Source organism: Mus caroli, unplaced genomic scaffold (genome assembly GCF_978045245.1).
Source record: "Mus caroli unplaced genomic scaffold, Mus_caroli_1 scaffold_20, whole genome shotgun sequence".
NCBI lineage: Eukaryota > Metazoa > Chordata > Mammalia > Rodentia > Muridae > Mus > Mus caroli.
The window spans coordinates 23794983-23822150 of record NW_028227275.1 but is presented as its reverse complement, the minus strand read 5'-3'; the positions used below and the strand labels follow the sequence as shown (position 1 = coordinate 23822150).

At 43.9% G+C, this 27168-nt stretch overlaps 1 protein-coding gene across 1 annotated transcript in view; it reads left to right on the top strand.

Moving 5' to 3' along the window:
* Nucleotides 1-7259: 7259 nt before the first annotated feature.
* Exoc6 (exocyst complex component 6) overlaps nucleotides 7260-27168 on the top strand; it is a 135502-nt gene continuing 115593 nt past the window's right edge. The window contains exon 1 of the mRNA XM_021151208.3: nucleotides 7260-7423. Coding sequence (XP_021006867.1) covers nucleotides 7323-7423 — 101 coding nt within the window. The 5' untranslated portion in view covers nucleotides 7260-7322. The remainder of the gene's footprint in view (nucleotides 7424-27168) is intronic.

Here is a 27168-nt window from a genome sequence, read left to right as displayed (position 1 = left end):
AAGACCAACCTGGGAAAATGGGGTCTTCTCTCTTAAACAAACAAACCCGAGATCCAGCTCAGTAGTTGGGTACTTGTATTTGTGATCATGGGTTCAAAACACAGAACTGCAGTAAGTAAGTAAATAAACAAGTGTCAAGAAGGAAGGGGCGCTGGAAAGATGGCTCAGTGGCTAGGAGCACTAGCTGCTCCTACAGAAACCCCAGGTTCAATGTCTGAGCTGGTAACTCCCAATAATCTCTGAGTTCAATTTCAGAGGATCTGATGCCCTCTTCTGGCCTTTTTGGGGAGCAGCAGTCACACACTTGGTGAACAGACATTCTTCAGGCAAAACACCTACACATGTAACATTTTAAAACGTGGTTTAAAAGGGAAGGGAAAGAGAAGAGGAGAGGAGAGAGGGAGCAGGATGGGGGGGGGGGGGCGGGGACGGGAGCGGGGCGGGGCTTACTGCTTTTTCAGTACCTTGGCAAAGTCCAGGCTCCTTGACTGGAGTGATCTATAGCCATTCAGTCGTTGCTGTTTGGCTGGAGATGAGGCTCCAAACCAAGCACTTGCCCAGCAGTGCAGAAACCACAACGATAACAACAAAACCAACGCAATAAAAACAGCTGATGAATGAATCAAACTTAGGGCGGATTACTTTTGAACTCCTTCGAGAACTGGCTCATATTTCATGAAAACCTGATTTTATTTGGCCGCAATACCAAAATTTCCTGCGATTGTTCTCCACAGTGGGGTCCTGAGTTTAATGGGAACGTGGGTTCCTGTGCAAGGGTTCGCAACAGGGATCCACCCTGCCTGCCGCTTTGTTTTCTCTCTTGTACTTACAAGGCATGGCCACTTGGGGTCACTGCACTAAAAAAGTGGACCCTTGGGACTGGCTGGTGGGCAGGAACGCTGCTTCTTTTCTCTCCTTTCCTTTTCTTTTCTTTCCTTTCCCTTTCCCTTTCCCTTTCCCTTTTCCTTTCCTTTCCTTTTCTTCTCTTTCCTTTTCAAGACAGGGTTTCTCTGTGTAGCCCTGGTTGTCCTGGAACTCACTCTGCAGACCAGGCTGGCCTCGAACTCAGAAATCCGCCTGCTTCTGCCTCCCGAGTGCTGGGATCAAAGGCGGGCCGCCACCACACCGGGCCGGAACGCTTCTTTTGTAGGGTTTACTTCTTTTTGTTACAGTTCTAGAATCACATATCTTTAAGATGAAACTGAATAAGATTGGCACATCTCGAGAGCATTAAGATCGTGTGTCTATTAAAGGGTTCTTCACAGCAGGAAGGGATGGAGGGTGCGGGCGGAGTCGGGGAGCAGAAATATACCTAGCCTGGTGGAACAGGTTTTTACAGCATTAAGGTTTACCTGGATGTAGCTGCATTGCTCGCGTAACAGATATCGAGGGCATGCAAGACCCTGCTTTGGCAGTGAGTGTTGACCGAGTGCCCGAGTTAAGAACATTGCCTAGAAGTGGAGGTAGATGTCTTGATTTGTTGTTCACCACCACAGTATGTGACTCACGGGGTGAGCACAGACCCCAAGGACAGGACGAGATGTGAGCCTCCCTAATGCTAGATCCAGAGGGCCTGCTGAAGGGGTTCTTATATTTTTGGTTGTGAGCCTAGCCTTTAACGGCTGAGCCATCTCTCCAGCCCTCTGAAGGGGTTCTGAACCATGCGTTTAAAACAAAGACGTATTCCATTTTCCTTCTCTGTGATAGCAGGAAACAGATTTCACGGGGTTTCCACCAAGGGAGCTTTCAGAAAAATGTCAAGCCTCCAGATCCTGGGAGCCCTGATGCCTACCCATGTTATTGTAGAAAAGAAGGACAATTGTGGCTAGGTTTTTAGTTTTATTTTATCAAAGAGGAAGTTAAATTGTTGCCCTATACAGTTTACTGAAAAAAATACCTGGTAATTTTAGTCTTCCGTGCCAATGTTGATAGAACTGTAAACTATATACATACACCGTCTGGAATCCACACACAGTTTGGTGAGCTAGGGACCCTTATTGTACCCGATCCACACCTGAACAAACTGAGGCTTAGACTAGTTAAGACCTCCCTGAAGCAGACCATGTAGGAAGAGGTGACTTGGAATCTGACCCCAAAGCAGTAAAAGCTCAAGGCTAGGTCACCTGCTTTCTGCATTCTCCTCCCAAAGGCTATGTTTTCTTGAGCCTGGCTAGTGGTTAAAGTGTAAGTTATTGATGACTACAGGTTTTCCAAGTCAAACTTGTACTCTTTGGGTTAGTTTCAAGCTGGACCGAGAAGGAGTTCTTGTCCTGACAGTCTTCCTGTTGTATCTTCTTGATTTATCTTTCACTTTCCTGGGGAGAGTCTCTGGCAGTTAATATCCATTGCCCAAAAAACTTAAGTATATATTCTAAATCTGCCCATGTGTCCTACCACCCCCATTCCCTTTCTCAGAGTAGACTGATGAAACCACTTACCTCATACTCCCCCACTCCCCACGTTTTTGTATTAAAATGTGCAGATAAGATAGTGGGCTGAGGATGTAGCTCAGAGGTATCGTTGCTAGACAACTCATAGCTCTGTAGCTGTAACTAGACTCTCAGGTTCATGACTCACAGGGAAAAAAGATAGTTGTATGAGGTCCTAGGTTTGTTCTCCAATGTTGGTGAAAAATGCTGAAGAGACTGGAGCTGGTCTAGGAAGATGGCGCGTAGGGTCTAAGTCCAACCCTCACCTCCAACAGACAAAAAGCTGGACCCAGCAGTGCGGCTCTGGAATCTCAGTGGTCCTACTGTGAGATGGGAGGTAGGGATAGGAAAAGCCATGGAAGGTCACAAGTCAGCACAAAGAGCTGTCTCAAAGCAAGGTGGAAGGTGAGCACCAGCACCCCAGGTTCTTCTATAATTCCCACGTGTATGCAGCTGCAGTCATATGATCTCTCTCTCTCTCCCTTTTTCTCTCCCCCTCTGTCTGTTCCTCTGTTCCTCTGTCTCTGTCTCTCTCTGTCTCTGTCTCTGTCTCTCTCTGTCTGTCTGTCTGTCTCTCTCTCTCTCTCTCTCTCTCTCTCTCTCACACACACACACACACACACACACACACACACACACACACACACACACACACAAGAAGGAACCCGGGAAGACCACAAATCAGTAAAAAGAAACTGGGTTTATTATAGTTTGGCCAGCCCAGGGAGAAAAACAAAGCCAAAACTTCCTAATTACTCTCTAGCTTTCCAATGGCACTCTTACAACTCACAGAAGAAGGGAAGCAAAGGTTTGGAAATATATACACTTTTAGCTTTGAGACATGCTTACTGGTCCTTTCTGGGGGGTTGAAGGGAGGGAGGTGCTGGGCTTTTCCATGGTCTCCATTTTCATCATGGAGAGTCTGTTATACTGTTAGCACTTGCCTAGCATGCTCAAGGCCCTTAATTCAATAAGGACCAACCAACCAACCACCAACTGAGCAAGCAACCAAAACAAAGTCAAAGACAGAAAAGTGTAGTTACAAACACATTTAGATTTAAATTCTTAGCAAAAATCAAACCAAACAAAAAACCCCCAAAACAAAAATCAAAAAACCCTTTAGGTACTAACAGAACTATCAGAAAGCCACAGAGAGGAAATAACAAAAACTGCTTTCGATGGAGAAGTGGTAACTGGACCAACTTCCCTTTGAATCGAGCAGAAGAATGCCCAGTCTTGACAGCCAGGCAGTTTCTCTGGGCAGGGGACTGAAAGGGGCCCAGTAAGAGGCATCTTCTAGCATCCCTGGCTTCCCAAGGGAAGCACTGGGAACTGGCTTTGGGCAGATGCTATGAAGATTGTGAAGAGGAGGGAAAAGGTCTGTGAGGCCAATGCTTAGAAGAGGAGTACCTCTGCAGGAGACGGCTGCTAGCTGTAAGCTGGCCAGTCCGACAAGCCGCTCTTACATCCATAACCCACTTTACTCTACAGAACCATGCATTCTAGTCTTGCTTACTTCCTGAGCTCCAGTCTTTGCTGTAGAAGGAACTAGATTTTTACTTCTTTGTAGGAGAGAGAAAAATCTGTCCTCATTGTTTTGCGAGGCTTTCAGTTTTCAGGCTTCTTTTCCATTCTCAAGAGCTGAACCTGCAAGTAGGGAGCACACACACCAGATAGGGCTGCTTCTAGAGCTGGAGAAGCAGTCAGCAGAGGCAAGTCGAATTTATTTTTAATAAAGACCCATTTGCATGAATAGCCATGAGATTTATATCCTTTGACAGAAGCCCATAAATACTGTTTCTCACACTGAACTCTAGATGGATATGGGCGGAGGGGACTTGCAGTTGATCTACCCTGAGCCGCAGGTTTTTATTAGGTAACTTTAAGGTCAATGCGCGCACACACACACACACACAAAAGCAATTTTGAAGAAACTACTAATAATTTCATAGTTAAAGCCAGTTGTGGTGGCACATGCTTTTAATCCCAGTTCTTGGGAGGCAGAGGCTGATAGATCTCTACTTTAGGTCAGCCTGATCTACAGAGTGAGTTCCAGGACAGCCAGAGCAACACAGAGTCTCATAAAACAAACAAACAACAAAATCATTACAATAATACTTTCATAGTTTAAAGTTCTAATTGGTACCAATCACGGGGTAGCTATGTTTGACCCTTCGCTTTGACCTGTTTGGACTAATTTCTAATTCATCCTAAATTCTTCAGTTACTTTGGAATAACTTCAGTGTTCTTTGGTTAAAAAAAAAAAAACAAAACAAACAAACAAACAAAAAACAACCCTTCCTTTTCTCTGCTATGTTTAGAATTCTATGAGGAACTATTATAGTTGCAAATTAAAAAAATAATTATATGAACTCAAGGACCTTGACACATGGGACAATACTGTCAGTCAGAGGAGAGACACATTTTTTTTTTGTTGTTGTTGTTATTCATATTCTGAAAGCACAAGGAAGTGGGATTTCCCAGAGAAGGCTGGATTCCCTTGTATCAAAGAGACAGTGGAAGAGGGAGGAGGCTTCCATGGCTTTACTCTGACTTGTAGTGGCATTGATCCCTGGTGGGACGCGCAGTCCGATGTAGTGGATTCTCTGGTTCTCCAAGCCAGCAGGCACTGAAGTTTCTGGGACTCAGGTGTGTAAAGTAAATAAAACTTGGCTGGAGAGAGATGGCTTAGCTGTTAGGAGCATCTGCTGCCTTAGCAGAAGACCTGGCTTTGATTCCTAGCACTTACATGATGGGTAAAAACTGTCTGTAATTCCAGTTGCGGACACCCTCTTCTGGCCTTACTGAACTCTGTTTTTTATACACACACACACACACACACAGGCAAAACACTAGTACACATAAAGTAAATAAAAATTTTTTTTGTTTGTTTTTTGAGACAGGGTTTCTCTGTATAGCCCGGGCTGTCCTGGAACTCACTTTGTAGACCAGGCTGGCCTTGAACTCAGAAATCCGCCTGCCTCTGCCTCCCGAGTGCTGGGATTAAAGGCGTGCGCCACCACGCCCGGCTAATAATTTTTTTTTTAAGATTTATTTTTTTTATGTATATGAGTACACAGTAGCTGTGCAGATGGTTGTGAGCCATCATGTGGTTGCTGGAAATTGAACTCAGGACCTCTGCTTGCTCCAGCCCCGACAATGTAACTGTCTTCAGACATACCAGAAGAGGGAGTCAGATCTCATTACAGGTGGTTGTGAGCCACCATATGTTGCTGGGATTTGAACTCAAGACCTTCCACAGAGCAGTCAGTGCTCTTAACCACTGAGCCATCTCTCCAGTCCCATACATTTTTATTAAAAGGGGGCTGGATATGATGGTTCATACCTTTAATCCCAGCACTTGGGAGGCAGAGGCAGTCAGACATCTGTGAGTTCAAGGCCAGCCTGGTCTATGTAGTGAGTTCTAGGCTACCAGAGCCACACAGTGAGAAAGCCATAGGCAAAGACTATGATAGCATTTGGAATCTGGCAAAGCAAAGGTACAAATTCTTTCCTAGAGTCTAGAAAGAAATGCAGTTGTGTCGCCATGTTGACTATAGCTCAGTGAGCATTCTAACTTACACTTGAGTCATTTTATGCTCTGGCATTTGTTACAGAAATAATGGAAGTTAATATAATATAGGATAGTAGTACAAGGTAGATACCACAGGTATTAGCAGCTGCAGCTGGGGAAACTGAAATAGAAAAGTATTGTTTTGTCTAGTGTCACATACCTGTGAAATGGCATCAGTCAAGGAGTGGGGTTTGGGACACTTGTCTTAACTGTTTCTCAATATCATCTCCCAGGATTTCTTATGGGGAGGAGGAGGAAGAGGAGGAGGAAGAGGGAGGAAAGGAGGAGAAGGAGGAAGAAGAGGGAAAAAAGCTGGTAGCAGAGGCCCAGGGAAGAGAGTGAGTCTGACAGCTGGCTGGTGCAAAGCCTGCCTGACTCACAGGGAAGCTCAGACAGAGCTCCTGGACCTAGGGAGAGCAGAAAATTAGTTGTCCCTCTGGCTAGGTTTGAACTCTTTTCTGACTAATCTTCCATCAGTGCTTTGATCATGACAAGCTGGTTTACACAGTGTCCTAGATACAGGTTGTTAAGCAAGCCTCTTTTCCTACATGTGTCCCTTTGCTCAAGCCACCTGCCATTTCCTTCTACCGCTCTATTGCTCATTCTTTCCCCCTAGAAGTCTATTCCCACCCCAGCCCAGCTACCACTCCCTGGGAGCGCTTGGATTCAAGAGCTTCAGCATGAAATCCAACATTGCCCTGGGCCTCTTTTCTACGTTGCCAGCAAGCGCCTTAGTCTTGTTCTCATTTTCCCTCATTTTGATAGTTAGTCCAATAAGACTAACCTCGGTGAACTTGCATCCGGCAGGGGACACGATTTTTTCAGAGCAGTCGAGGTATAGAATTTTTGTTTGTTCTTAAAATAAATCTCAACGACAAACTCAGTTTTGATTTTCGGGAGAGCATTTGCCTTTCTCTGACTCCCCACTATTTAAAGCCCATCAAGGTGCTCGGTAGCTTCTATTACTTCTATTACTGAGGGCGTGTGACTGAGGGTCACCTCCGTTATTGCTAGGGTACCTGCAGTGCACAACAGCACACACTACACTAAAACGTCTCTAGATAACTAAGGGCAGGTCGCGAGGAAAGATGGAGGTGGAGGTTCCACCCCCCTCCCCCGCCCCATCCCCACCGTCTCCCGGTCATCCTTAACTCCCCAGGGGCGGGCTCCACCCGGGCGGGCCCCACCCACTGCGCCCCACCCCTCCAGGCCCCGCCCCTCCCCTCCCCGCAGAGCCGCGCCGCGCTTGCGCCACCTGCCGCTCGCTCCTGTGGTCCGCGCGGCGCCGCGCCCGGCCGGCGCCTCCGCTTCCAGCCAAGATGGCGGAGAGCTGCGAGGCTCTGGGCACGGTCCCGGAGCACGAGCGGATCTTGCAGGAGATCGAAAGCACCGACACCGCCTGCGTAGGGCCCACCCTCCGGTAAAGTTCTCACATGCCCGGGCTTTCGGGCCGCCCTGACCAGGGACCCCTTAGGAGCCGGGCGGGGCGTCCGCTGCCGGGTGCGCGCGCGTCGGCCCGACAGGTGGTGCGCGCGGGGGCGGGCGCTCGTGGGCTGCGGGACCCGGAGGGCCCGGGCACCTGTCACCGCGCCGCCTGTGGGTGTGGCTGCCAGGGTGTCTCTGACCCGGAGAGCCGCCCCAGCCTAGGGCCTTGATGCCCCAAGGCCCTGACCCCTAGGCGGAGGCTGTCTGCTCTGTGCTGGGGACGAAGGTCACCTGCAGGTGGCCGGAGTGACTGATCCCGGTGCCAAGTTGCGCGCTGATGGAAACCCCAGCGCACTGTCTGCTCCGGGCGTGGGAGAATTGAAATTGAGCGGGAGACGCCAGCACCTTTCTCCTCCGCTGCAGCACCCTTCTCCCCGGGCGAGACGCGAGCGTGGGCTGACAGCTCGAGTTCATGCAGGGGTGACGATGCTCTTGGGACAGGAAGCTTTTACTTATTGACAAATTAAATTATGTTGATTTTGTATTAAAATTTCAGCTTATTTTAAATGGATCCAAACCCACTCTCTTTAGGGATAGTACCAGTTAATGAATAGTCCATACCGGACGGAATACTTGCTGCCCCCATAGACTGGTACTGGTACAGAGCTATTAGCCATTAACACTAGGTTAGACACTTCAAGGATTACGATTTCATCTTTCGCAGTTAGGATGAATGAACTTGTGGTTCATTAAGGGAATTTGAGACAGACTGTGCTTTGTCAGTAGTCTTTCTTCAGGATACACTTTCTGGAAATGGAATTCTGTTTTCTCACTGTAAATGTAGATAAAATGAAGTCAGTTCAACTTATAAATTCACTTTGCCCCAGGGAGCCAGATCATGTGGTGTGTTTCTTGTTTCTTTCTCATAAACTTGTCACTGATGACTGAAAAAAATCATTTAACCCCCTTGGCCTTGTTTCTGTATTTGTAGAACGGGGTGGGGTTGGGGTGGGGGTTGTTCAGAACATGAGAGACCTTGCCCATTTATTCTCTACCTCCAAGCACTTAATAGACAGGTTATGTTTTTTTTATTACAGAAAGTTCCTGCTATGATATGCAAAGGCCTCATTAGTATCTTTTAATTTTCTTTTTCTTTCCTTCATTTTTGTTTGCTAGACAGGGTTTCTCTGTGTAGCCCTGGCTATTCTGGAACTCATTTTGTAGACCAGGCTGGCCTTGAACTCAGAGGTTTAGCTGCCTCTGCCTCCCATGTGCTGGGATTAAAGGTGTGCATCACCAATGCCCAGCTCCTTATTGTTAATTTTCTTACATGAATTTTTACATTAGATTTTACATATACAGTAGTTTAAAATAGGAATCAGACTCAAAGAAAACTTTGTGACATCTAGATTCCACTGAAGGACCCTCCAGTCTCATAGGACAGCCATTCCTTAATGTGTTCATGAAGCAGTTCATTCGCCAGGGGTCAGGAAATGCACTTTTGTCTTTGGTAGCTGCCCAGTCAGTGTGGAATAGAAAATGAATCCTCATTGGTATGTTACCCCTGGTCTTCAGGAGGCTGGAAATCAAGTCCCTTTGTTGGACCCTAGGAATGATACACATCAGGACTGGCCATCACCCAGTAGGAGTGGCTTATAATAGAGGTCAGCAGTTTAACGTTTTTTGAGACTATTTCACTATATTGCCTTGGCTGGCCTGGAACTCACCATGTAGATGAGGCTGGCTTTGAACTCATCAAGATCTACCTGCCTCTGCCACAGCTTGTTGAGATTGCTACCATTCTGGTCAAGTTTTAAATTATATATTGTCTAGTTTAAGTAGGAGGATTTTTTTTTGTTGTTGTTTAGTTTTTGTTTGTTTGTTTGTTTTTTGTTTTTTCTCGAGACAGGGTCTCTGTATAGCCCTGGCTGTCCTGGAACTCACTTTGTAGACCAGGCTGGCCTCGAACTCAGAAATCTGCCTGCCTCTGCCTCCACCACGCCTGGCTGTTGTTTAGTTTTGTTTGTTTGCTTGCTTTGCTTTTTGAGACAGAGTAACTATGTATGTGGCCTCACCATATTCAGCTTGCTAAATAGACGAAGCTGGACCTGAATTTGTAGCATCTTTGTGCCTGTTTCCCAACTGCTGGGATTACAGGCTTGTACCACCATGCCTATCTCAGAGAGAATTTAACATTAAAACATTGGTTGAGTGTGGTGGGCTGTGATCCTAACACTTGGGAGTCTGAGACTCTTACCTCTTAAGGAAGGGATAGTGTGCTGTCCTCTTCTTAGCTCCATTGACTTACTTAGGGTGGTTGGGTGAGGTATCCAAACATCCTGACGTCCACTAGAGAATAATCTAGCGGCTGTGCAGGTGCCTAGCACATAGGGTATTGGATATCAGCGTTACTTTAGGTTCTTTGGCTTGGGTAAGATCTAGATTATAGGCAGACTTGTGATTTTTCTGTGAATCCTGCCTTACCTCAGCAATGTGGGCACACCTCACCTAGCGAACTGAGCAGGGTCTAACAATGAAAGAACAGAGGAAAGGGTGCGCGCGTGTGCGTGTGCGTGTGTGTGTGTGTGTACACTCACTCTCTCTCTCTTGAAATTGTTTTTATTTTATTTTATGTGTATGAGTATTTTTTCCGGCATGTGTGTCTGCACTGTTCTTGAACCTGGTGCTGAGGATGTCAGGTCTCCAGGAGCGGGTGTTACGGACTCCATGTTGCAAGGCACCATGTGGGTACTGGGAACGGAACCTGGGTCTTCTAGAAGAGCAGCCAGCCAGTGCTCTTCACCGCTGAGCTCCCTCTCCAGCCCCTGAGTTCTCTCTTCGTGTGCTGGAACATGGATCTCCTTCTGCCTTTGGAGACTGGGACTTCTGGAACCCTTCTGTGGGACTCTGAGACTTCTGTGGGAGTCCCTGTGGGTCCCTGGATTTCTGATTTCCACAGACTTGTGTTCCTGGTTCTGATTCTCTAGCATGCACAGAGTCTGTCATGGCAGCCCTTCCCTTCTAGAACAAACAACTTAATTCTACACATTCTTTTAATTTCATTCCATCTTCTCTCCCTCCTTCCCTCCCTCCCTTCTTCTCCCCTTTTCTCTCTTCCCTTCCTTTTCTCTCTTCTTTCTTTTCCTTTGAACATCTTCAAAGGGGTCTCACTGCATTACCGAGAATGATCTCCAACATTCTTGGACTCAAGTAATTTTTCTGTCTCAGCCTTCTGAATGCTGAGATTACAATGTGTGTTGCCATGTCCTGACATGGCTTTAATTTTTTTTTTTTAAATTTAAATGTAACTTATTATGTTTGATGTGTGTATGGTATGCCCCTTCACTGTGTATGTGTGTGAGGTGTGTGTGTGTGTATGCATATGCACGGGCACATGCCATGGTGTGCGTGTGGAAGTCACAGAGCGTTCTACATTCCACTTTTATTTGGATTCCAGAGATTGTCCTCAGGCTGCCAGGCTTGTGCAGCGAGTACTTTGACCTACTGGGCCATCTTGCTGCTCCTCATTTTAATTTTTAATGCAGTGATATCGATAACTGTAATCCACGTAAGCAAAAGCTTTTTGGACTTTTTGATAAGTTTTTAAAGTGTGAAAGAGAACAAAAAAAATTGATAATTACTGTTTAACTTCCTTTTTCTTTCTCCCTGCCCCCCCCCCCCCTTTGCTTCAGACTTCCTATGTAGCCCAGGCTATCCTGGAAATTCACTAGAGTTCTCTTCCATCAGCCTTCCGAGTGCCGAGAATACAAAGATTGGCAACCAACTCTGGAAAAAAACACTTTCAAAACACACCTGTGTTCTCTGTCACTGGTTTCCTAGTATGGTTTTAACTACTGGTTACAGTTTCAACTTTTAGCCAGTGAATATGTTTCACTTCGAAACTACTGGGGCAGTACTACCATCAGACTAGTGAAGCTCACGAGCACACAGCCTTCTGTGGTTAGAAGCATCTTGGAGCACACAGCCTTCTGTAGTTAGAAGCATCTTTTGCACGCGTTCATAAAGTGGAGCAAACTGAAAGTGGAGTCACTTTCAGTAACTGTCGTAGATATAAATAAAGCCTCTGCAGGAACATAACAGAAAGGGGAAACAAAAGCATTCAATTCCGTTGTGTTTGATAGTCAGTCTCCTAGTATCCCGTTGTACTTAGCAATCAGATGATTAAATGTTTATTCATTAAATATCTAGGTTTTAAAGTTAACCGAAGTCTGGTAATTATTTTTAGACATGTTAAAAAGTGTCAAAATAATGATTCAGTTTATTTGAGTACAGACTCGCTGTTGTCTTACTAAGGGTTTTACTGCTGTGAACCAAGGCAGGTCTTACAAGGACAACGTTTAATTGGGGCAGTGTTGGAGTAGTGTTGCGGGGCGGAGTTGTGTTTTCGTGGCCCTGGCTTATTTGGGTTGGAGATTTACTGCAACAGGGCTGGTCTATAGGTTTAGAGTTTCAGTCCATTATCATCAAGGTGAGAACATGGCAGCATCCAGGCAGGCATGGTGCAGGGGGAGCTGAGAGTTCTACATCTTCATCTGAAGGCTGCTAGCAGAAGACTGGCTTCTAGGCAGCTAGGACGAGGTTCTTAAAGCCCACACCCATAGTGACACACTTCTTCCACACCTCCAAACTGTGCCACTCCCTGGGCCAAGCATATTTAAACTATCCTCCTTACCTTTTTATAATCTTAAATATTATTAGAGTAATGCTAACATAGGGGTCAGCAAGTACATACTTAGGAAAATCTTAGTTGAATAAAATGATCAAAACCAAGAAGTAGCCAACTTTATAAATTAATTATCAAACGAGGGTTGTTTGCCAAATTACTCTCATGTAATATTGTTTAAACATTTCAGAGTTAATTTCTGTAGGAAGATTTTTTTTTTCAGCTAGCACATAATGTAGTGAAAGTCCAATTTCTTTATTTTAATGAGATTTTGAAATGTCTATTAAGTTACTTACTTTTTCTTTCTTCCAGACAATTGTAGTTCAGGCTAGTTCTGAACTTCTTCTGTAACACCTGCTGCCTCAGCCTTCTGAGTGCGGGGACTAAAGGTGTGTACTCCTGTGTGTGGCTTTCACCTTGTTTTCATGCTTATTTATATCAGTAAGCCAGCTGGAGCTGTGCTCCTTTAAATCGAGACTTCATAATACAAATTACCAGTGCTCTCTAAAGACAAGCTATTTTACAGACAGAATGATAGGTACAACCTTTCCGATCATAAGTTTGTTTTCCTAACTTCAGGCAAGAGACAGAAAAGTCACAGAGATAGAAAACTTTACTGGTCCGAGATTTAGAGAGCCATAGAGCTCAGGAAAGTACTTGGGGACTTAAGTTTAGATTACCAAAATATTGAACTTCATGAAATAAGGTGGAGAACGGTTAAGGAAGACACGCGATGTGGACCTCTGGCATCCACGCAGGTGCACGTGCACAGGCAACAAGCCCAGCAGTGCACATATGACCACCTCCCTCCCCACAACACACACACATGGAGCAGACAAACCAAAAACAACTTACTGATCCAGACACTAGACCTAGGCCCTTGGTGGATATAAAATCTTTAACCAAATTCCTGGAAAATGTCTGCTCTTTCCTAGAAGTGACATGATTGTTCTCTCCTTTAATTAGCCAATCCATTTTCTCCACTTTTACCCTTTGTGTCTCCCGATTCCACTGAGAAACTGATTTTCAAGTCTGTTCCCTGTGTGTCTCATTCTTGATCAAGAGTCTCTTCTGTTCCTCAGTTGGGGCTTGGTCTTGTTACTGGTTCCATAATTTGGGGAGGGGAAAGGTCCTAGTTTGATGGAAATAAAGAAAAACAAACAAAAAAACCATACTAACACTTCCAGAGCTTTCCAGAAACTTCTGTGTATGGCTGTTTTACATACCAAGTGTGTATTCATTTCCTCCTATGGAGCAGACCTCAGGTCCAGCAGGGTGTCCACCATTACACTGTGCCACCATCTCACCTTTAGGAGCCACTTGCCTCTCGGGTTGGCATTGTAGTTTGTAGGGTTCATATCTAGTAGAGACCATTGGTGTCCCATCGCCCTTATCTGCATAGCATCTTTTGGCACTGTGAAAGCCACCTGTCAGAGAGGAAGCCTCTAGCTCGGTGCTAGCTTGCAGTCTATATGGCTTGCACCCAAGGTGTCTTCAGTGGCAGGGTCTTATTGTCTAGTTCTGGTGGGTAATCAAGAGAAATGGGAAGGAGCCTGTGTTATTCTGAGGGCCTTCGGGGCCTCCCTGGCTATACAAAGAGGGACCCCATTATCTAATCCTGGAGTTCCTGTTGATAAACAGTGGCTTCTAGGAATAGTGTTATCTAGAGTCATGCAGGTTCTTTCTCTCTTGAACTAATTTTCTTTTTACTTATTTTTTAAATTGGCTTACAAAGTAGTAGATTCCATGTCGCTTTTTCCTATGCCTTTCAGTTCACCTAAGCCTCCCTTCCTGCTCCTTCTCTTCCTCTGTCTCCCAGCCCCCATTCCTGATTGAACTTGTCTACCTTCTGTGTTCCCTCTTTCTGTTTTCAAATTACCAATGTTCTACTGGTCATGACCCTGACCCATGGTGAACAAAGCAGACTCTTTCTAGATCTTCTCTTCTCTTCTCTTCTCTTCTCTTCTCTTCTCTTCTCTTCTCTTCTCTTCTCTTCTCTTCTTCTCTTCTCTTCTCTTCTCTCTCTGCTTCTACAGGTACTTCAAGTTAAATACATAATATTAAAGATTCAAAGCTAGTACCCACTTAGCAGAGAGATCTGTGGGAGAGATCTGTGGGTTTGTTCTCTTGTCCTGGGTTACCTTGCTTAGCATAACTTTCCTGGGTAATTTCACTACTGTGGTTTAGCTAAATTGTCAGGACACCAAACTGCAGTCTAACTACACTAAGAGACGAATGCTACTCTTATCCTTAGCCAGAGAGGCTTCTTTTTGTAGTGACTGGTAAGTGTTCGCAATGCTTTGATAGTTTAGTGCTCCGTCCTTAATAGGGCATACGTTCTCCCTGTTACAAAGCTCAGGAAACACTGTGGAAGATGGAGTGGAAAGAATGTCAGAGCCTGTAGGTATGGAAAACAGATGGGAGATACGGAGGGCACGTCCTATCTATTGCAAACATGATCTTACAGCAGCCATGATTGCCTCAACTGGGCCTGTATATGGTTGGACCTATCGATAGCCCCTCCTGGATTGGGAGGGGCTAAAGGATCCTACGTTTCCCTGCTGAACTATTGGCTATGGATAGATTCTGAGAGAAGGACAGCTGCTGCTTCCTGTTGTATACCAAGTGGCTGGCGAGCCCACCAGGCTTCAGCGGTCAGTCCCACATCTGTGGCCACAGAGACGGCACTGGGTAAAGTCCAAGGGTCACAGAACAGAATAGAAAGGCATGGATGTGGGAAGGGGATCTATAAGGAGGAGAGGTAACAATGGGAAATAAGAAAGTATTATGTACATAGATGAAATCGTCAAATAAGAAATCTAACAAATATTTTTAAAAAACCCATAAACCAAAAAACTCCTGTGCCATTAGTCGGGAACATTTTTTTTTTTCCATTTTATTGTTTTCCTGTAGTTACTTTTTTTTTCCTCATGCAAAAGTTTTATTTTTAAAATAAACTACTATTTAAATACAACTAATTTTTTAAAAATTCTTTTTGCGTTTGGATTTTGTCATAGTGTAGAAGTCTGTGCTTGTGTAAGGGGATTCCGCCATGTTTTCTTTTGTTCCTTATATGGTTTTATTTTTATATTCACATCTGATTCTTTCTGTGTATTCCTGTCCAGATGCCTTAATACTAATTATTAAAAGTAGATTTGGGGGCTGGTGAGATGGCTCAGTGGGTAAGAGCACCCGACTGCTCTTCCGAAGGTCAGGAGTTCAAATCCCAGCAACCACATGGTGGCTCACAACCATCCGTAACGAGATCTGACTCCCTCTTCTGGAGTGTCTGGGGACAGCTACAGTGTACTTACATATAATAAATAAATAAATAAATAAATCTTAAAAAAAAAAAAAAAGTAGATTTGTTTCCCACATTGACTCCGGATGTTGCCATTATCAGGTATTTAATTTTCATACACAGCAGGACTGGATCTGGTCTCTCTGTTCTGTTAATGTTTTATGTCTGTACCCATCTGGTAACAGACCCTTTTAGTTAACGGAGGCTTTGGCGTGTGCTCTCTTTGATTGGACTATCTCTCCTTTGTCACTCATTGTTCTTTGTTCTCTCTGGTTGGGCTATCTCTACCTAGTTACTCATTTTTTAAAGGGGTTTCCTGGTAATTCTTCTGGTTCATTCTTCAAGTGAACTTCATGATCAATATATCTAGCTCTTAAAAAAAAAAAAAAAAAAAAAAACAGCCGGGCGTGGTGGCGCACGCCTTTAATCCCAGCACTGGGGAGGCAGAGGCAGGTGGATTTCTGAGTTCGAGGCCAGCCTGGTCTACAGAGTGAGTTCCAGGACAGCCAGGGCTATACAGAGAAACCCTGTCTCAAAAACCAAAAAAAAACCTTAAAAGTGTGTCTTTGAAGCTAAATTTATAGATTAGTTAAGGAGAACATACATCTTGGCAGTTTTAAGACTGCCTATCCAAGAACACATTACGATTTAAAAGTTTTCCATGAATAAATTTGAGAGCTCTTAAGATTTTGTGTAGTTGAAGTTGTGTGCTTTGTAGAGACATTTTGACCCATGACTAGCGTCCCACATGATGGTGATCCCACAGATTGTAATGAGGTTGGCAGTTTTCTGTTAGTGATGTCATAGCACAATGCATCAGTCTCATATTTGTGATGAGGCTGAGGTAAAGAAATCTACCGTGCTGCTGGTCGTATAAAGTAGAGCTTGTACAATTGTATATTTTATAAGTGGTCGTTAGTGGCTCATCATTTATACTTTTGAAATTTATTTTATTTTTTAAAAGATTTATTTGTTATTTATGCGGATGTGTTTGTGCCTGTCTGAGTGTAGTGTACTACATGAATTGCAGGGGGTTGGATATCTAGGAGCTGCAGTTGCGAAGTGCCGTGTGGGTGCTGGGAACTGAACCTGCGTCCTCTGGAAGAGCAGTAAACACTCACAACCCATGAGCCACCCCTCTAGCTCCCATATCTCCAGTTTAGAGTCTGCCTTTTCTCTTTAAAGTTAACTGTAAGACTGCTCTAGGTTCCTGTGAAGGTTACAGTGTCATTGTCATAGGTTAGAGCTGTCATAGAGGACAGCTCTGTGCATATTATTGCCCCAAAGACCTTTCAGTGTGACAAGGACATGCAGTAGAGGACATTTCTCATTTAAACCACCATAGGCTTTGGGGGCAGTGTGTGTGTGTGTGTGTTTTGTGGTGTTGTAGCCAAACTATTAGTAACAACGAATGGGAGAAAGAGGAAGAATTGGTTTTGGCTCATAGTTTAAGGGATTTTAGGTCATTATGGCAGGGGATACCAGGTAGAGCCACTCAGTCCTTTGCAGTAGGAGTGTGTAAAAGCTCTTCTCATCCTTCAGGGCCAGAAAGAGAGGTGTAGACCAGAAGTCACCTTCAGAGACCCACCGCTGTGACCTCCTAGGTCCCACGTGAATTACAAATTACGTTTATTAATTATTACTTTTTATGTGGGGGGTGTAATATGCTACTACAGAGTGTGTGTGGAGGTCAGAGGATAGCTGCGTAGTCGGCTCTCCTTCTAACTGCACACGGGCTCCAGGGGTGGAACCCAGGTTGACAGGCTTGTGCAGCAAGAGCCTTACCCACTGAGCCGTTTTACCAGCCCTAGGCTCCACTCCTGAGAGGTTCCACCAGCTGGGGAGTACCTGTTCAAAACATTGACCTGTGGGAGACATTTCATCCTGGAGTAAATAATTATGCAGTTAGAAAAGTGTCTACTCGTTTCTTCTCATTTCTTAAATCTTAGATTTTTTTTTCCTTTTCTGACTTAATATGCTAATGCCCAAGTTGAACACAGTACAGGCTGAGTGTTTCTAATCTGAAAAATCTGCTCTCCAAAATGCCTCCAAGTCTGGGACTTTTTGAGACCAACATAATGCCCACAAGGGGGAGATCCCACACCATGGTTTGTTTTATGTGCAGTTACCAGAAGTAGTGCTGGGTGGCATTTCAGCTCTGTGGAGGAGAGATGCATTTCCTGTCCCCTTCTCTAAGATGTGTTGTCTAAGACATGCACATGTGTATGTGCACGTCTCTCAGAATCTGAAGGAAGACGATATCAGACACCTTTGGTCCTGAGCACTTTGGGTTGGAGCCGCCTTGCATGCTGAATTGAGAATCAGCATCTGTCTGTGCCTAACTGCCAGGGCAGCTTCTAGTGGACCTGGCAGGGCAGCTCTTGCCCTGGGGCTGAATTGTGTCCTGTACTTTTCTGCTCCTTTGGCTGCTTGCTTGCTTCCCCAGTGGTTAAATTGGCAGTGGATTTCCTGTTAGCTAAAACATCCCTGCCATTGCAGGGCAGCTGCTGAGTGGTGTGATTGTTCTTAATGTGCTTTGGGAGTTGGTGTGCTGTGCTGTGGCCTTTTAAAGATGCCTTGCCTTGGTAAGGTGAGCTCCGTCAGCTTGCTTCCTTGGGAAGGTCTTTTAGTTCAAGCTCCTTCAGTCTCTGTGCTTTGCATAAACATTAACTAAACCCGCCCCCTACAGGGTTAGAGACCTGGAGACCATAAGCCCTGAGGAGTCTTTTCAATTGTCTCTGTTTCTCTGCAGTAATCAATCTGTTTGAGGCTTTCTGTCTCTAGATGGTCAAGACATTGTCTTTCATTAAATTATCCATCCAATCAAGCTAGAGTTAAATATAATTGTATGGCTTAATAGCTTGTTCTTTTTTGGTAATTCTTTCATCAGTTTTAGTTTTGGGTGTTACAAGGTCAATCACTGACACTCACTTAGTGGCTTGTCTGTTGTTGATTTATGTGTGTGCTTTTGTGTGTGTTTGTGTACACGTGTGCATGTGGAGGCCCAGAGGCCAGCCTTGACTATCATTCTACAAGCACGGCCACATTTTTTCCTGGGCCAGGGTCTCCCACTAGTCTGGCACTTGCCAATTAGGTGACCTGGGTGGCCAGCTAGCCTCTTCCCCCTGGTATTACAAGTGCGCACCTGTACATTGGCTTTTAAAACGCAGGTTGTAAGGATCAAATTCAGGTCGCTGTGCTTTCAAGGTAAGCATTTTACCAATGAAGTCGTCCCCTGGCCTTGGTCTGTTGAATTTTTTTTTTTTTTGAAATTTTAAAGCCTGCCTTTTGGTGTGGTAGCGGATGATTTCCTGGCTCTGCTCTCCTGACTGAGGAGTCCGTCCCCTGTTCACTTTCTGGCCTTTCGGATTTGGACCCTTTGCTTAATTGATATAATTGTTTAATGCGGTGGGTTTTTCTCAGGTGATTTTAGTTTACATCTGCTTTCGCCTTGGCCATAGCCCATATATTCTGAGCTCTCCTTATTACTGTTTCAGAGACATTTTGCAGTTTGAATCTTGTGCTTTTCCTGTTGGCACAACAGTTCTAAACGGTGGGTTTTTAAAGAGATTCTAGTCCTTAGGTTCTCATTCTAGTTTTTTTGCTGTTTTGGTGAGAAGTCATTTCTTCTTAAGCGTAAACGAATGTTGCCGTGAGGGATTTTGGCAAAGTGTTATAGTTCATCCTTAAAGCTAGTGGCAGAATGGGTGCTAGGTCTGCCCCATACCACCTGGTATTTTTGTTAAATTTTCTAAACTGTTCTAGTAAAGCAGTCTCAATCCACAAGCATTAGTCTATTTAATTGTTCGAGGTTTTTAAATTTAAAATGATGTTAGCAATTGTTTATTCTAGAGGACAAATAAAGTGACCCAAGTTGGGTGCTGCCCTTTCTCGCCCTTTGCATTTTACCAAGCAGTCCCAGAGTAAACAGGAAGAGACATCTCTGTGGTCAGGAATGTGACAACAGGAAGGAGGAAGTCTATTGCCAAGTCTGTGCGGGCTGATTACACCTCAGCTCTCCCACAGGACGTCCATTAGTGAGTGTGCTGTGTATTACCCAGTGCTGGAGAGCGCTAATGCCAGTCACAGGGGTGTCAGCGCTGGGCACAGGAAGTAATGTTAACTCATGTTAACTAATGTTTCCTGTACATGGGGATAGGGTACTATTAGTGAGGACGAATTACAGGAACTTCACACTGAGGAACACAGGCGAATAAAATTCAACATCAGAAATTTAAGAAAAATATCCCTTCATTTTTTGGACCTTGCTTCTTCAGGGAGCCCAGGCAAGCCAGATAAGTCTCACAATGTGTTTCCTGCTCTGGTGCTGCAGACGGGCAAGACCAGAGGCTGGCTCAATCCCCTTCTTACCTTACAGTGGGGTGGGGTATGTTAACCAGAGGCTCAGTCCCAAGCACTCTTACCTTAGAGTGGGGTGGGGTATGTTAGCTCTGTTAATAGAAACCTTTTTTTTTTTTTTTTTGGTTTTTCGAGACAGGGTTTCTCTGTATATCCCTGGCTGTCCTGGAACTCACTCTGTAGACCAGGCTGGCCTCAAACTCAGAAATCCACCTGCCTCTGCCTCCCGAGTGCTGGGATTAAAGGCACGTGCCACCCGTCCGGCGAAACATTTTTGAATATTTCAAATTTCAAACGAGCGTGAGGAATCAGGTAGCCATTATCTTATAAAGCATTACATTTATTTTATTAGATTTATGTGAGTTTTGTCTGCATGTATGTTGTGCACTGCATGCATGCTTGGTGCCACAAAATTCAGAAAAGGGCCTGGGACTGGAGTTATGGATAGTTTTAAGCCACCGTGTGGGTGCCGGGAGCTCTGTAAGAACAACAAGGGCTCCTAACCTCTGAGCTTTGTTACTAGCCTCCTTATAAAGCCTTTTAAGAGCACGTGTATGTAGCAAATTAGATAAACTGTTTCCCGGGCAAACATACAAAGAATACGTATGTGATTTATAAACTAGAAATCTTTTCCAGGATTAACAAAAGAAGTCGGATCTTGTGTTTCTATAGCTCCTCCACAAAGTTCTTAGAAACTCCCAATTCCTTTGCAGTCAGAGAATACCTCGTTGGTATTTGGTTGCCCAGCCAATTTCAGGATACCTTAATCTTTACTTGTGTTATTGTTGTTATATTAATTTTAAGCAGTTCATTATTATAGATGGTTTGGGGGGAAAGCTTGCAAAATCATCATCGCAGTCCTGGGGCTGTCTGGGACTGTTTCCACATAGTCTTCCCATTTTAATTTGGCTTTAGGGACTTATCTCTAGATTGCCAGGTGGTGCTTCCCAGGTTTTTTTTTTTTAAATGTCATTGCACAAATTGTCTGATGAGATGGCTCAGCTGGTAAAGGGGCTTGCTGCTAAGCCTGCTAACCTGAGTTCAATCCCTGGAATCCACATGGTAGAAGGAGAGCCAGCTCCTTCAAAGTGTTCTCTGTGTGTGCACCATGGCACAGGTGCATGTGCACGCACATACATACATACATACATCATATCACGGTAAATACAGAAAGATGAAGTAGATGAAACAGTTCATACCTCTGTTAGAAAGCTTCGGTTGTTTTACTAACCCATGACTTTAGCATCATCCACACACACCATGAATAAATTATAAAGTAATCTATTTGTAGCTATTTAGTGCTGATCTAGAAAACAAAGCACAGTTTGATATTCAATTCATCTAATTAAAGTCAGTGCTGATTTTTATCAGCCTGTGATATATATATAAAATACACATACTTTTTATACATTTATTTTAAAGTCAAATAGTGACTATAATGTAACATTTAATAAAATTGTTTGTGTGTGTGTGTTCTTTCAGTACCATATGGTAATTAAATGTCAGGTAGCAAGTAAGAGACAGAAGTGTCTCCTGTGCAGTGCTGGCCACTCTTATAGAAGCTTGAGTTTGGAGAATTTTTGTTGTGTTTATAGTTCTGTCTCACTACGTAAATGCTAATTTTAAAGTAATAAGTAACAAGATTAAAAATAGCTTTAAAAAGAAAAATCTAGCCAGGCATCTTAGCACTTGGGAGGCAGAGGCAGGCAGATCTGTATGAATTCAAGGTAAGCCTTGTCCAGGACAGCCAGAATTACACAGAGAGACCCTATGTCAGCAAAACAAACAAACAAACAAACAAACAAACAAACAAACAAACACAAAAGAAATCTTATTTTTATTTTGCTTTTATACTTCTCAGAGGTCAATTAGACTGTTCAATTGATGTACTTTGAGGCAGTTGTTAGATTGCTGGTTCACCTGGCGGTGAAGAGCGCCCTCTGGTGACTAACTCTTTTTATTAAGGCTTACACTTTGTATCCTCACACTTCTGAATTGAATATAAAGATGGAAGACCTCATCATTTCTCAAGTAACCGAGAAGATAAAAATACACTAAACAAAATTGATGTGGTTTGCGAGTGAAAAAGATAGTGTCGACTTTGCGTGGAAGGCTTGTCAGAGTTGCATGACTGGAGAGTTATCTAGTGTAAAATGCTGAAGGAGCTGGCTTGAGCTGAAGCTGGAAAGAAATGTAAGCTATATTGAGGCATATGTAGGATAAAGCATCGTTGGAATGGAAATTCCCCCCTGAATTAAGTAGTTTCTTAAGCAAATGTCTTGCTAATTTAAGTTAGATGGGATCTGATATTTATTTAAAAGAAAATAATTCCAGATCATGTGTTTTTTTTTTTTTCTTTAAAAAAAAAAAAACTAAATAAAGAGCCTTTCTCCTACATGGCCTCTTCTTCACTATTTTAAAATAAAGCTTTACCTCATTGGTTTTTACATAGTTGTTCCTGGAAATCCAGAGCCTTAAAGATTTTGGAAAAGACTTGAGAGTTTACAGGCCCATCTCTAGCTGAAGCGCCAGGGTTTCAGGTGGATTCTGAAGTCCTTCTGAAGAGGCTGAATTATTCTCAATCCATAATAGCCAAGGATGAAAACTTACGATAGCAATAAGAGTGGTATTCGGAATCTGAGAATTAAATTTAAACTTGAGACTACTTAAAGATAAATGATAAGCAATTTCATGAATATGAAATATTAAGTGTATATTAGAAATATGCTAAGGATGGTAAGCTGGAAACGAAGCTTGCTTTGGCATCTGAAGAACTGGCTAGAAGGTAGCAAGCTGCTCACCCTGAGAGGAGGGAGGGCATGAGAAGGGCTTCACTGCTAGAGATGCAAATTCAGCCTCCTTGTGAGCAGAGGACCTGGCCAGAGGTGTGCCCTTGAGGCTGATATTTGAAGAGGTAGAAAAGGGACTCACGGCCTCAAGTCAGTGGCTCCTAAAGTATTGCCAGAGATGTGTTTGCGAAATTTCTTCTCAAAAAGGTTTTAGAAAGATTTGACACCACAAGCTGAAGGTAGGATCACTAGTGCCCAGAGATCCTGGCTGAGTTTCTTTGAGTTTTTAGCGTTTGTGAGTCTTTCTCCTTGCTAGGCTCCCCTTTCTCTTTCTTGAAAGCAATTAAAGTTTTGTGGTGGCCAATGTAGTGTCTTTTGGCATAACACTGCAGACCTAGGCCTGGACCAGCTCGCTTGCCCTTTCTTTCTTTCTTTCTTTCTTTCTTTCTTTCTTTCTTTCTTTCTTTCTTTCTTTCTTTCTTTCTTTCTTTCTTTCTTTCTTTCTTTTCGAGACAGGGTTTCTCTGTATAGCCCTGGCTGTCCTGGAACTCACTTTGTAGACCAGGCTGGCCTTGAACTCAGAAACCCGCCTGCCTCTGCCTCCGGAGTGCTGGGATTAAAGGCATGCACCACCACGCCCGGCTTTTGTTTTGTTTTTGTTTTTGTTTTTGGCCAATTATATTTCTTATTATAAAAAGTTTAAATGGTGTTTTAGGAAAAAATAATTATGTTTTAGGAGGCAGTACATTTTATTTTCTTCCTAGATACTGTATGATGAACTTATTTTTTATCATGAAGACACAGTGAAAGAAAAAAAAATATTGAAAATGCTACAAGACTGTGTGCTTTACGATTAAAAATGATTGTTACCAGAAATGAATCCTTTGTTACATTTCTGGTGAAATAACTTTTTATCACCTTTTCTTTACCAAAATAAAATCGTAAACTGTTTCTTGTGGCACCTATCAGAACACAGAAGCATGCCAGCTTATCAGATTACAGTTGGTAATAAAAGCGTTAATTTTTACTTCACCCTTTAGATGTTAATTTTCTTCACCATTTAGATGTTAATTTTCTTATTTTAAACCACTAGGTGGAGTCCTATACAAATAATTCAAAACGGCATCTTTGAAAGCTAATTCCCTTGTTTAAATCCCCAAAGCCCCATAATACTAGACCACAATTTACAGAACCTCTTAGACCTGAACGCTTGGCGTGGTGTGTGAGATGCAGAAGAGGATGGGTTCTGTCCGTGCTTACAAAGCTGAACTGTGTGGAAGACAGTGTTTCTGTGCATCCCTACTTGCTAAAATTAAAACACGGGATTAAAATCTTTAAGAAAATCATGTTTATTTTCAAATCCAAGGAAATTTTAAAATTTTTGAGTTTTGCACCTGTGTTATTGCTGTGGAGCGTATAGAACCTTGCTAGAAGATCCAATTGTGTTAAATATTTGAAAGGGTGACCGGCTCTTATCTTGACGTCACCGTGTGCGTGTGGGGCACTGAGGTGCCACCTTAGTGGGCTGGAGGTTAGGAGCACTGGCTGCTCCCCCAGGGACCTTGCTTCGGTTCCTAGCATGACATGGATTCTGTGTTCACATGGTGCACAAACATACATGCAAACAAATATGGATACACATACAATTAAAATAAATCACTAACAGTGTTTTGAACAGAGGTGCCTGCTTTCTTTAAAAAGGCACCTTTAGGGACTGGAGGAGTGCTGCGGGTTATAAGCACTCTCAGGTTTTATCTTGTTGGGTCTGTCATATTTATGAATATGTGTGTGTTTGTAGGAGCGTGGTTAAACGTCTCGGTAGATATTAACAATCCTGGGAAACCACCTTTTAAAAATAGTTTAATTCGAGCCCAGCATGATGATGCACACCTCAGCACTCAGGAGGCAGAGGCGGACTGGTCTACAGAGTTTTGGGACAGCCAAGGCTGTTAACACAGAGAAAATCTTATCTTGAAAAACAAACAAACAAGAAAAGTTTAATTGAAGTGTATGTAAGTAAAATGTATAGAACAGTCTAATTTACACTGATATTTGAAGCCAATATATTAACCAAGTTTGGGTTAAAAAGTGAATAATACTGTCAGCTCCTTTTCCTGCCCGGCACATCACAGATTCAAAGAATAGCAATACTCGAGTAGTTATGGACAGAAAGTCAAGGGGGTTTTTCAGAGAAGTGCGGGAGGGACCTCTCGGTATTTTCTCCTTGTATCCTGCTCCTCATTTTGTGCGCTTGTAACTTAATGCTGCCTGACAATTAGCCACGCCTCAGTTCCCACTGCCCTCCCTGCCCACTGGTTGATTGCACCTGATGGGTGCAGCAGTGCACATACGGGATCCCCTACTGAGCGTCCTCAATTGCGGGTCTTCAGGGGTGAGCTGCGTGGCTTCCCATCCTTCTCCACGGTGCTGAGCACCACTGCTGACCGGAGGGAGAGTCAGATAACATTATATTTTTTAAATTATACTGAGCCCGGGAGATTTGGGATTAAGTCTTGGCTGTGTTTTTTTTTTTTAAAGATTTATTTATTTATTATTATATGTAAGTACACTGTAGCTGTCTTCAGACATTCCATAAGAGGGCGCCAGATCTCGTTGCGGATGGTTGTGAGCCACCATGTGGTTGCTGGGATTTGAACTCTGGACCTTCGGAAGAGCAGTCGGGTGCTCTTACCCACTGAGCCATCTCACCAGCCCTTGGCTGTGTTTTTTATGTGACTCTAGACTTGTGTTAATCTTCCTCAACTGCATGTGAAACCCGGGCAGCTAGCAGACTCTGAGGTGTAGAGGGGCAGTGAGTATTTAATGAAGCCATGCATGAGAAGCACTGAACATGTAGTGTGTACTCAGATGGCATCTGTATTACCACCGTACGAAGACAGGAGCAGCAGTCCTGACTCCGCTCTGCACCACGCCTGCCCAGGATTTTATAAGGGTCCTGGGATCTGCACCTCAGCCTTGAGCTTCTCAAGGGAAGCTCTTTAACTGCTGAGCCATCTCCCCAGCTCTCGGAACCTGGATTGTGCGGGCTATTAGACTGAATATATGCCACAACATTGGGCTCAAATGCATCTCTCATAGCCCATGGGCCTTGAAACAAAATGGGTGGCAACCCGTTTCAGTTTGCTTGCCCCAAAGGGATTTCTTAGGATATAAGATTTTCAGTTTAACCCCGAGCAGCAAAATTACACAGGGCTTTGCAAGGCTGTTGCAAGAGAAAAAGTATTTATAAGACCTTTTAGTTTAATATCCCCATTATACGTGGTGTGGCTACTGTGTTGATACTGGAAGGGTGAGGCCAGGTAAGATCACACCAGTTAGGAAGCATTGGCGATGCTTTGAAGCAAGACATGTCGCTGACTGAGAGTAAGGTGATGTCAGTGGATATGACAGGGCTGCTAGATCAGAGGTGGCCAACTTATAAAAACCATTTATTTATATAGGTGTATGTATGTATGTACATATGCTCTGTGTGTGCATGTGTGTATGTATGTGTTCCATGGCATAGGTGTGGAGGTCAGAGGACAGTTCATGGGAATTGGTTCTGTCTTTCGGCTATTGGGGTCCTGGGGTTCCAACTCAAGTTGTCAAGTTTGGCAGCAGGCAGCAGGCAGATCTGCTGAGGTCTCACCAGCCCATGTCGGCCTTTTGGCATTGTAATATGTTGTCACTTACAAATGTGTTGGGCTGCATGTGTTGCTGTTCAGGGCCGTGGGTTGTATATGCTTGAGCTCAATCATTTGTGGTTAGAAGAGGGAGAAAAGTAGTGAGGGACAGTTTCAGGGGGGTTGCCAGAGAAGCTAGGCAAGTGGACTCTACTAAGACGAGGAAGATGATGGAAAAAGCAGGCCTGGGGAACAGGGTTAGGAAGTCCAGAAAACTGATGATAAATGCTCACCAGACATTCATGTGGGGAGATAGGACTGAAGTTTGAGGTGAGCTTAATGGTGGAGATAATACATTTGGAAGACGTTTGCGTGTTTGTAGAATCAAGCATATATACATGAAAAAGAAGCTACCAGGGCCAGAATCTCATTCTAGCCAAGCATTCAAAGAGCCCAGGTTCTTAATTACCAATCTATATTGTCTCTACTGCTGGTAGTACTTAACTCATTGAGAACTGAGCATGAAGCTATACTCTCAGGCTTTGGTGTGTTTGGGGAAACAAAATATATAGCATATATAAACATTTAAATTACAGTACAAAGTACTATGTGATTACATCCCAGAGTAACTATCAAGGACCGCACAGCGTTGTCTGTCCTACAGAGGAAAAGATTGCTTCACACAGAAATGATTGACAAAGAACTGGTGGTAAAACCAGAACTCGAACTGAACCTCAAACAGAAGGCGGTGGCTGGGGAGGCGCAGCCACCTTCAGGCTGCCTGTTCTATCAGAGGTGCTGTGTTCACAGTTCTGCTTGGTACTTACTGCAGTTAGCAGTGGGAAAGGCATATTGGGTAGGCTGGAGCAGAGGGCCCGCCATGAGCTTCCATTTGTCTTTCCCTAGTGGCATTGTGTGGGCAGCCCTTCCCATGTTGTCAATTAGTGGAGTTCCCTCAAGCCTTGATGCCGAGGGCTTTTTATT